The 12,275-nt window shown below is 35.2% G+C and overlaps 1 protein-coding gene across 1 annotated transcript in view; it reads right to left on the bottom strand.

The window, feature by feature from the left end:
* Window positions 1-12,275, bottom strand: part of CFTR (CF transmembrane conductance regulator) — a 183,372-nt gene that overhangs the window by 124,569 nt on the left and 46,528 nt on the right. The window contains exons 5-10 of the mRNA XM_055114832.2: window positions 11,721-11,936; window positions 8,467-8,556; window positions 7,421-7,584; window positions 6,154-6,279; window positions 2,499-2,745; window positions 742-834 (exon numbers count right to left, since the gene is read on the bottom strand). Coding sequence (XP_054970807.1) covers window positions 742-834; window positions 2,499-2,745; window positions 6,154-6,279; window positions 7,421-7,584; window positions 8,467-8,556; window positions 11,721-11,936 — 936 coding nt within the window. The remainder of the gene's footprint in view (window positions 1-741; window positions 835-2,498; window positions 2,746-6,153; window positions 6,280-7,420; window positions 7,585-8,466; window positions 8,557-11,720; window positions 11,937-12,275) is intronic.

The following is a 12,275-nucleotide window of genomic DNA, read 5'->3' as shown; positions in this document are numbered from 1 at the left end:
ATGTTTTACCTAAATTCTCTCCTTCAGTCTTCACAACAAACTTGCAAGGTAAATATTAATATTCTCCATTTTACACATGGAGAGCCAGAGGGCCCACAAAGTTAAGTAACTTGACTTAGATTACACAGAAAGTAAATGGCAGAGCCAGGATTCAAACCCAGCTCCAAAACTTATGATCTCTGTATTATTTCCTGATCTGTTATGTGAAACAAATTGTATGACTTAAAAATAAAAAAAGCTTTTATATTGCATTTAATATTCCTCCACTTCTTTTTATTTTTATTTTCATTTTTTTTTCTTTTTCAGACAGAGTCTCGCCTTGTTGCCCAGGCTGGAGTGCAGTGGCGTGATCTCAGCTCACTGCAACCTCCGCCTCCCAGGTTCAAGTGATTCTCCTGCCTCAGCCTCCCGAGCAGCTGGGACTACAGCATCTGCCACCATGCCCAGTTAATTTTTTGTATTTTTAGTAGAGACCGGGTTTTACCATGTTGGCCAGGCTGGTCTTGAACTCCTGACCTCAGGTGATCCACCCGCCTTGGTCTCCCAAAGTGCTGGGATTACAAGCATGAGCACCTGGCCATTCCTCTACTTCTTAATCTAGAAAATAAGTGAGTGATCCTCCTTCCAGTTCTACCAGTTATATCATCATTCTAATTTTATTCGCCATTAGGATGAAATCCATATTCACAAAGAAGAAAACAGTTAGGTGTTTAGAGCAAACAATTTTTTAAAAATTCTGACCTCCTCCCAGAAGGCTGTTACATTCTCCATCACTACTTCTGTAGTCGTTAAGTTATATTCCAATGTCTTATATTCTTGCTTTTGTAAGAAATCCTATTTATAAAAGAGAGCAAAAACATATTATAGAATCAGAATAGCATTAATGCATTATTACATCTACTTTATACTCTCATTGTGCTACATCTTATATATGAATTTTAATAATGAAATAGTAATTATTTCTTAATAAAATAATTTTATTAGTGTTCTAAAGTTAATTTGCCAAGCACTAGGATTCATCATATTTGAAATATACTCTCTAAACATATGATATTTTATAAAACTTTTTATACATTAGATTTAACATACAATTGATTCTTCCTTGTACTATTACATGCTAACCTTAGTGATGAATTTACAAAGCAACCCTGAATTACCCACTAATGTGCCTTAATCCAACATTGGACGGAGAAAAAAATGAATGTCTTCATCTTAATAGCATGCTCCTTATTAAGGGCCTCATTAGCATCACTTCTGTGGGTTAAGGAAGCATGTGAAGGTATATAACTAGTTTTAAGGCATCAAACTGTGATTATAAAAGAAGGGCTCTATTAGAGACTCCAAATCAGTTTCCCTAGGGAAGGTAGGAGCATAAAGAAGAATTAAGTCCACGCATCCTGAAGTCTTGGCCATAAGAAATAATGAAAAAGCCTGGTCCTTGCCTTGCTTCTTCATTTTCTTCTCTGCTCCTCTCTACCTCTCTCTTGGTTTCTCTCATTTTCTCCCAGTTTGGTTTTCTAGATCTGTTTCTCTGTCTCTATGCTCCCATTCAGTGACTCTCCCCAGATCTGTTTCTTCTTCTTTCTTTCTCTCTCTCTCTCTATTTCTCTCTCAATGGGTTAACAGAAGACAAGATGATTCCCAGAGCTACTTACTATGATTCAGAGCTAGATTCACCACTTTGTCTAAATCACAGATCTCAAACTCACTTAGTCTCAGGACCAAATAGGTGATATAATTAAGGAATGGGACTGAGAAGAAAGCATGATGAACAGGAGAGGGCAGGTGCTCTGTGAGCAGGGAGCTGTCACAGCTTGTGGAAAAGGAGGACGCAGTTGACTAGTTATTCCAATTCTTCAAAAGAGGCTGCACACATGAGTGTGTGTGTTTATGTGTGTGTGTGTGTGAGACATCTCCCAATTTTTAATTGCTGGCAACCAATACAAATTTTTTTAATGAAAGGTTAAATAAGACAGGTCTAGGAGCCAAAATTAGTTCTATGGGACACCATTTGCAACCTCTGGCCTAGATTAAATAATGCCAGAACTACCTAAGAGTGGCTCACCCTTCTCTCTCATTTTTATTTCTGTCACAGTGACTTATTTTCTGGGTTAAATATTTAAATAAACAGCAAAAAAGCATAATAAGTATTTATTTGCTTCTTAATCATATACAAGTTTATCCAATTAGCTTTGTATAAATTGAGTCTTATCACCTGAAAACTTTAGAATTTCTCAAAGCTGCTAGCTACATCAGTATTATTGGGATTTTAAGGTAATTTGGCATAAAATGCCACTCTCATCCATCATACTGTCCAGAGAAATGCTAGGAAAAGTTTAAGGTGAACATTCCTAGTATTAGCTGGCAACTTTTATAACTTCCTAGTGAAGGAAATTTCTTTTTCTATCTTTTCGCACATTTTTGCAAAGTTCATTAGAACTGATCTATTGACTGATTATTTAAATCATAGTATATAATGCAGCATTATGGTACATTACCTGTATTTTGTTTATTGCTCCAAGAGAGTCATACCATGTTTGTACAGCCCAGGGAAATTGCCGAGTGACCGCCATGCGCAGAACAATGCAGAATGAGATGGTGGTGAATATTTTCCGGAGGATGATTCCTTTGATTAGTGCATAGGGAAGCACAGATAAAAACACCACAAAGAACCCTGAGAAGAAGAAGGCTGAGCTATTGAAGTATCTCACATAGGCTGCCTTCCGAGTCAGTTTCAGTTCTGTTCTATAAAAAACAATAACAATAAAATTCAGGATGTTATTTTATTTTTCAAATATCAGGGATCTTGGAATGTAAGATCTGGGCATGGTCTCTAGAGTCTTTCTGCCTATATTTTTAACCTGGCTCCACATCATATGACCTGTGTGACCTTGGGCATGTTATTTAATCTCCCTGGGCCTCAGTTACCTTATATGAAAAGATAACAATGAAAGTACCAGTGTTTTGCACATAATACTTGTAAATATTATTTTTAAATTATAATTAATAATTTGCTATTAACATTATTATGACATTATTTTTAAACCTTTACTTCATTATTAACTTGTAAGATTAGTTAGACTAATCATTTTTTGCTTGTTGGTTGGTTGGTGTTTTAAGTAATTAAGTATGGAAATGAGAACAACATTGCAAGATTTATAAAGGAAAAAGACAATTCTGTGATTGTCTAATGGATTAGCACTTTGGAAATTCTAACTTGGCTTTGAGGAACATTGAAAATAACATATAAGCTACAGAGAAGTGGTTCTTAAGCCTTGGCATGTGTAAAAATCACCTGAGATGCTTTTTAAATATACAGTCTCAAGCCTGCCTCTTAGAGATACTGACTGAATGAGTCTCAGTAGGTTTCCAGGATTTGTGTTTGAAACAAAAAAAAAAAACCCAAGTGGTTCTTTTAATTCAAGTTGCAGGTGGGTTTTGAAAAATTATGACAGTAGATACTACATCCTCTCTGTCTCATTTCAATATAATTATTTGCAATCACATTACACTATACGTTCAATCTTCTAGTCTGAAATGCAAATGGAAATTACTTTTTTAATACATATGTGAGGCTTCAGTGCTCCATCAGACAGAAAACAGGGAGTGCAGAGGACAACACTGCCTTCAGCTCGGTCCCAGTCTTCCCGAAGCCATCCAAATTGGAGTCACTTGTGATCCTCCCCACCCAGCTCTTGCCCAAGGAAAGGTCAACCAGGATACAGAGAGAGGGCTCTGGTGAAAGGGGGCAACAGCTGTGCCATGGCATAGTGCATGTGGGTACCTGGCATTTGGGCATTAGTTCTTCTTCCTTGTATAATTCAGAAAAGCTATTCTCATTCTCAAGTGCAGAACTAAGAGGGACTCTTTTTTTCCATTTTTAGCCTGAAAAGTAAAATGTAATCTGAGCACATTGATGAAGAAAATGGAGTTTAATGTGCCCAACCCGGACTGCAATTCCGTCTATTTAGGTCTAATGTTTACCGATTTCAGTAACTTGACACTGAAGACAGATTATGATTTTGGCATCCCACCTGGCTTTGAATCCTGGTTCTGCCAGTTACAGCTATGCCATCTTAAGCAAGTCACTCTTCCCTCTGACTTTACAGAATCTACCTCTATAGAAGGAAAACATGTCATCTCCTTTGTGGAGTTGTTGCCAAGATTAAATAGCACAGTAGAGGTCTATATTTGAATTTACAATGTGTGTCCTTTCTCCTCAACAAGAAAAGGAATAACATGGACTAGGCTGGTATTTATAAAATGATAGGAAACACTTTTTATAAAAATGTTAAATTTGTTGAACTGTTGTTGAAATATATTAACTAGAGCTGAGAAAAATGGGAAGAATAGGTACTATAAGAAAAAAAAATGGATCCAAGAACATTTGTAAGAATCACCCAGAAAGTAGATTCTCCATAATATAATTGCTAACATTTTATGAGTCATAAAAATATTATATCAGTTTGTTATTTTTAAAATTGAAAGTGACTTTATTACTAAAGAGCAATAAAAGAGTGGATTTTCAGAGAGCTTTGCACAGCCTTTTGACCAGTACAACAGTGGCCCAGGCTGAAGTAATCACTCCTTTGATGTGAATTCTGCCAATCTCTTCCAGAACATTATATTTGCTCTCTTGAGTAGGAGCAACTCTTGCTGTCCCATATTTACGTCAACACTTCTAGCCTTTTCGAGTGACAATTTCATGCCAGATTATACAGGTTACAACCAAACATTCGCTATATATCAAAGAGAAATTCCAAGTAAGAGGGATAGATTTCATCTTTTGAGGAAGAGGGAACAATAACAACAAAAAACAAAGTAAAATCAGCACCATGACCCAGCCATGAGTTTATCATGAGTTTGAGAAAACCAGACCCTCTGATATCCTTGTCATCACCCTTGCTATATATGTGTTTGCAGGCAGAGGAGTAACGCAGAGAGCAAGTGTGATGGAGCACTCAGCAAGTGTGATGGAGCACTCACTTGTTAATGAGAAAAACAACATCTACCAATTGAACAATTCCCCCAAGAACTTGTTTTCTGGAAAGAAAATGCAATTCCTTTCCTGGATTTATCTTGAAAGGCATAACAAAAACAGGTGAGCAATAATGTTTGGGAAATAAATACTCTTTTACTCTTTCTATTTACATGGCAAAGGACTTACTATTTCAGCATTTCTTTTGTTGTTACAATCACACACCTGCAGCTCAGTTACCATTGTATACTGGACTCAGCAGCCTGAATTCCTCATAACCCATATTGACACCATCCAAAATGGTACATCTCTTTTTAGTATATTTTTCCCTGTGAAATTCCCATGTGCTGAAATTATTTGTTCCTTGAACAGTGTATCAACTTTCACTGAGTCTCCTAGAACCTTTTTTGATTGGAGTTTGTAGAACATGGAGCTCAACTGAAGAAAAATGGTCTCATTGCTACAGAAATGCTGTAGTTTATATTTTGCCCAAATTTATCTCAGTAATCATATCTCAGTCTGTGCTGTACTTTCTTTGTTGGATATAATCTTTACTAATCAGTGAAAGGTTATATGAGGTGAAAGAACACTAGAGATAGGTGCCAAGTACTGATTCTATCTCAGGAGGTAGCTTTCATTACTTGAACTGACTTCACTTCAAGTGGAGGATTTATAGGAACCCAATCTGTGAATATTACCCTATGTCGTTCCCGAGTTAAGGAAGAGCAAACATATTCTAACCAAATACAATTTTTTTCATGTTTAATATACCATAACACATAAATTAAGATATAATAATAGAGAATCATTTATTTGGTTCAGAATTGTATACTCTCCCAGTTCCATGTGAGTTACCAATCAGCCTTCAGTATCTAGATAATTGTTTTAACGAAATAAATATATTGAGCAGCAGTGAACATATGTAGGAAATTCTTTAATAATGTATCAGTATAATATACTTGCAGCACAAAATAACACCCTGGACCAACTACATAAAACTATAGCCCATGAAAGTGAATTTGTGCAACTAATGCATGAATATTGACAGAACTTAAATGCAATCATTTGATTGTCAGAAACATCAAATATGAGGTGGAAGTCTACCATGATAAACATATTTTTAAAAAATTAAGGACAGAATTACTAACAATATTGAAATTATTGGAACAACTTACTGTCTTAGGTTTTCAATCATTTTTTCCATTGCTTCTTCCCAGCAGTATGCCTTAACAGATTGGATATTTTCAATCATTTCTGAGGTAATCACAAGTCTTTCACTGATCTTCCCAGCTCTCTGATCTCTGTAAATCAATCAATCAATCAATCAATCAATCAATCAATCTAATAGTAAAAACAAGTCAAATTATCTATTAAGAATTGCTCAAGGTTTTAAGTCATATTTCTTTTATTCAACAGATGGGCATTTATTTTATTATCAAATAGATGGTAACAAAAATAATAACTACTGTTTGGTAAATGCCTCCTATGTGCCAGACGCTGTACAGACTCATTCCATATGCTATCTCTATCTCTTATGACAGCCTATGAGCGGTGGGTATCTCTATTTTAGAGATGAAAAAAGCAAAGACTCAGTGAGGTGAAGTGGCTTGACTAAGGTCACATAACTAGTAAGCATGCAATCTGGGATTCAAACAAAGTGCTATTTGACTCCAAAACTTAGATACTTTCTGTCATACTCTAGCTGACAAACTCAAGCCCTTTATCGTAAGCAGTGACTTGTGTAAGTCATTCATTCACTCATATTAGTTATTCTGTAACATAAAGTAACTAAGGCTCTGGTGTGATGATCCATAAACCAGAGTAGTAAAAGCTAATAAACTCTACACAAAAATTAGGTATTCCCTTTAATTCACATAAATGTTTTATCCTTTTTTTACCTGTTTTATAATCTACAAAAATGAACTGAATCAACATATTTATAAAGAAATTCTAGAGACCGACAAGCAAAAAATGTACCATTGATACAGAAAGTAATATTTACACCATCTTAAAAAGTATTTTTTAGGCCGGGCGCGGTAGCTCATGCCTGTAATATCAGTACTTTGGGAGGCCGAGGTGGGCGGATCACCTGAGGTCAGGCATTCGAGACCAGCCTGGGCAACCTGGTGAAACCCTGTCTCTACTAAAATACAAAAATTAGCTGGGTGTGGTGGCATGCGCCTCTAATCCCAGCTACTCCGGAGGCTGAGGCAGGAGAATTGCTTGAGCCTGGGAGGCAGAAGTTGCAGTGTAGTGAGCCGAGATCGTGCCACTGCACTCCAGCCTGGGTGACAGATCTAGACTCTGTCTCAAAAAAAAAAAAAAAAATTTAATGACACTGAAGATCACTGTTCTATGCATAGAGCAGTCCTGGTTTTACTAAAGTGGGCTTTTTGAAAACATAATTTTTAAAACTTTCAAGCTATGAAAATAGGTTGCTACCTGTACTTCATCATCATTCTCCCTAGCCCAGCCTGAAAAAGGGCAAGGACTATCAGGAAACCAAGTCCACAGAAGGCAGATGCCTGTAACAACTCCCAGATTAGCCCCATGAGGAGTGCCACTTGCAAAGGAGCGATCCACACGAAATGTGCCAATGCAAGTCCCTGGAAAATAAAAGCACAGCAAAAACAGATGTCATTGTATCTTCCACCCCTAGAAACTAACAATCATATATGAAAGAAAGCAAGTAAAAGGAGCTTATATGATCAAACACTTTGTGGTTCTGAGCACACTAAAATCTAGGTAATCATTACATGGAGCACATAGCAATGTGCTTAAACATTCTACACATAGAATCGGTTTTCCCAAAAAACAAATTTCAAGTCAGTGCATTTTTAAGCATATTTTTATTCAGTGGAATTGAGATTGGACATCTTAAGTATCATGTCCAGGTTTTAAGTAACTTACTTCTTTTTGCATAAAGCAAGAACCACAGCATAGAACATGAGAGAACAAAGAACTCTCTCCAGGGACTTAATCCACACAACCACACTCTGTCATTTGACAGAGACATTTAGAATAAATATTTGCTCAATTCAACAGTAATTAATTTTGTACCAGCTGTGGGTCCAATGCTGTTTTAAGTAATGGATATGCAAAGATAAACAAAACACATTATCTGTCCCAAGGACCTTGAATTTATTTTTCACATAAGACAACCCAGAACAAGAATTGCTCAGGTATCATATCTGGCCAAAGTACATAACAGATTTAAAGTTTTAAAAAGAAGCAAGGTCTGATAAGAATTAAGTTTTGAAAAATCTTATTAACAACAGGCTAAGGTGCCTTTGAGTTGGGTGGTTCTACCAGACCCCAGAATGGTGCTCTGCTATACAATTGACCTTTCTTAGTTTCCAGAATAGGGAAGCTAGAGCTGAGCAAGACTTAACCACTAATTACTATTATCTGACCCAGGAAAACTCCGCCTTTCCAGTTGTATAATTTATAACAATAGTGCCTAAAAGATTAAATCAATAGGTACATACTTCATCAAATTTGTTCAGGTTGTTGGAAAGGAGACTAACAAGTTGTCCAATACTTATTTTATCTAGAACACGGCTTGACAGCTTTAAAGTCTAAAAGAAAAATGGAAAGTTAGATAATTTCAACAAACAAAATACAAATATATTATAAGTAAAATTATAATATGACTGAGTAATTCAGTTATTATGCACTCATTATTAAGTAAAGGTAATGAAAATTATATTCTATTCATCTAGCTTACTATCTTCTCAGGTTCATAAATGTTTCTTTCAACAGTCAATATTATACTGGCATGCTTCTAGTTGTTTTATTTCCCAGCATCTAGACAGAAATAATTATTTTTTCTCCTCACAATGAGAATGATATTATACTTAAATACCCATTTATATTGTGTGGGAGTTTTTTGTTTTGTTTTAAAAGATAGAGCTAAAGGCAGTGAAATTTGAAATTAAGCCTTGGCCTTGAATTTTTCATGTAGTCCTATACTAACTCTTTTGAATAAAATTACTTTTAAGTCAATAAAAGTATATGATGAATAACTGAATAATTAATACTTTTGTAAAAAAGTTTATTAATACAAAATTCTTAAATTTTACAAAGAAAAATGCAATGCTATATGAAACATAGTTAAGCAGGTAAATTATTTTTTATCTACTTATTTATCTACCAATTAAATTTACTTAATTAAAATTATAAAGTTGACAAATTAATTATGATTATGGAAAACCAGAGTCATACTTTGCCTATAAAACTGAAGAATTGATTTGCTATTAGATCACTTTGACTGGGAATTATCTAATATTAGTTTCAAGTGAATCCCTCACATATTTGTTGAGCATTTAGTAAATGAAAATCACTCTACTTGATGCCTCGGGGATTATTAAGATTTATTAAAACACAATCCCTTCTTCAAGGCGACCTAGTATATAAATAACTAAATATAATATGATAGATGAGTTAAGGAAGTAGAAAGTAATAGGGTAGTTAAAAGAAAGTTAAAACTCCTGGTTAGAAAAATCTGGAAGGATTTTCTTGAGGAGTTAGAATTTGAGATGGTGTAGAATAATAAATAGTGTATAGACAAGCAGAGAAAAGAAGGAATCAAGGCAGTTAATTCCAAAACATTATCAGAGCAATATGAAGTGGGGGAAATCCACTGAGCTAAATTGCACATAACTTAGTAACAGGCTTAGTCTCGAGTGACTTTGAGTTCTGCACAAGGCTTAATATAGAGCTGTGTGCACAGTAAGGACTCAATGAATATTTTTATTAATTTAGTTATCTCTGCATTCTTGAAAAGTATAGGCAAAGCTCAAGTTTGTTTGTATTTAAATTCATTATTTAAAGTAAAATGTTGCAGAATTTGGAACAAAGCAGAGAAGAGCTCTATTACAAACTTTGGAACATTGTAGGAAAGGTCCCACATATCCTGGCCATGAGGACGAAACAGGTCAGATATGGGAAAGCATGAGACCTGGGAAAAGTAAACACAAGGTTCACTTTAGGGAGCAAACCAAAGCCACACGGAGATGGGATTGCCTTCTTTGGTGATGATGCCATTGTAGGCCAATAAGTGTGGCTAGAGAGATGAAGCAAACTGGGCAAGAACACAGATATGCAACATTGAGAAAGGAAGACAAATACAATACCACCTAACTTTTTATCAATGCATCTGGGTCTGAAAGCACCTATATCCTGTATTTGTGCTAAATGTTACATATGGACATGTTTACAAACTAACCTGCCCCTTATTTGATCTCTACACCCGTTTAGCCCATGCCTGTCTCTTCCCGCATTACAGTCTGACCACTAAATATCAGTACTCTATTGTCCCTAGTGGTTGGACAACCCTCCAGTTTAGAGATCGTGATTTACCTATTTTAGAAATTTTGAAGCAGTGTTCACACCATGTTCTGTACTTTTTAAATCTTAGTTTACTTATCCATAAGATAGGGATAATAGTACCTACCATTAATAGTTGTGCAGAAGATCAAATGAGATAGTGTACCCAATCGCTTAAAAGCTTGTCATGCACATCCTGAGCTATTATCATTATGATAACAAGCACTTTCTATAAACATTTATTAAACTGAATTCAACCTTCTCTGATATGCCAACTGTGTAGATTCCACATTCCAAATGATATCTAACAATGTCTTCACTTAGGTAAAATGTTCAGATTGAAATAAAACATTTGTTGACTTATCACATGTTTTGCTGGTACTTGTGAACTGATGAGATTGTAGCTGAGGTGATAACTGTGGACTCCGGTTTTTTGTTTTTTTGTTTTTTACTTCTGCCTTCATAAAAGGCTTCTTTGAACAATAAAGTATGGTTATCAAGGTTTTACAACACAATTGACCTTGCAGGTATATCTTGGAAGTGTTATGGGTTATTTGCTAGAGGCAGATTTTAGATCTATGCTCTTAAAAGCCAAGTATTTAACATATAACATTTTTACATTGATAAAAGAAAAGAGAGAAGAAGGGTAAAGCAATATCCAAATAAGTCCCTCAAAAACAGCTTTTTATAATGACTTTGCAGATCCAAGTTAGTAACACATGGTAGTGAATCAGGATGATGCAAGCACATGCCTTTGAAACAACCTTGAATTGTGGTTGTAAGGTAGCTAAATGTTAATTAGAATTCACCTAAATGATGCCTCGGCAACTTGGTCTCTTGTCTGGACAATACATGCAGAAAAGCAGAGTAGGTTCTTATGGGTTCAATGCACGTGCTGTTCCAAAAACTTTAAATTTGTAGGGCTCATAGGATGATAAAAATCCAACTCAAAATAAGGCAGTGGATACTACTACTTATGACAACCAGTTAAGGTGAAAACTTTCGTTGTTTGGGTTATCATTAACAATCATATATTATACTCTTCTTGCTGAACATAAAGATATGTGGCATTTTACTATAAGATGATATTTTGTCAATTGCTTTTATGTAGGCTGTGTGAGTCATCTTAACAGGAAACCATGGATTCCAAAAAAATGATAACATGATTAGGAGAAAAAAAAAAACTACAACAGAGGCAGTTTACAGAAGATACTCAATAATTATCAGTTTAAGTCAATTAAATTATCAAGGATAATTAAGAGCATTAATTATTCCTGCCATTTATTTAATAGGCATATTAAATTAATTTCAGCATTTATCCCTTACTTGTACCAGCTCACTACCTAATTTATGACATTAAAACATGTACGATACAGAATATATGTGCCATGAGGCCTGTGCAAGGAAGTATTACCTTCTTATAAATCAAACTAAACATAGCTATTCTCATCTGCATTCCAATGTGATGAAGGCCAAAAATGGCTGGGTGTAGGAGCAGTGTCCTCACAATAAAGAGAAGGCATAAGCCTATGCCTAGATAAATCGCGATAGAGCGTTCCTCCTTGTTATCCGGGTCATAGGAAGCTATGATTCTTCCCAGTAAGAGAGGCTGTACTGCTTTGGTGACTTCCTGCAAAAGGGGAAAAACAGAGAAATTAAATTTCATTTATTTCTCATAAAATACCCTGAGAATTTCAACACAAGACTTTTCATCTTTAGAGGAGACTTAAAATGAGTTTATATAGAGGGTCATACCATATGTGAAACTCTTAGCACTATTTTCAATATCTTGGTACTTTGAAATAAGATTTGGGATTTGTTATAGCAAAAGTCAGTGGGAGACAAGTTTACATATGAGGTATTTTAAGTTAAACAGTGAATAGTGGCCATAAAATAAAAAGTATAGTTTCTGAAATGGTTTGTTAATTAGTAACATCTACATAGCACTTAACAGTTTCCAAAGCATTTC

Source organism: Pan paniscus, chromosome 6 (assembly GCF_029289425.2).
Source record: "Pan paniscus chromosome 6, NHGRI_mPanPan1-v2.0_pri, whole genome shotgun sequence".
NCBI lineage: Eukaryota > Metazoa > Chordata > Mammalia > Primates > Hominidae > Pan > Pan paniscus.
This window is presented reverse-complemented; position numbering and strand designations above follow the sequence as displayed.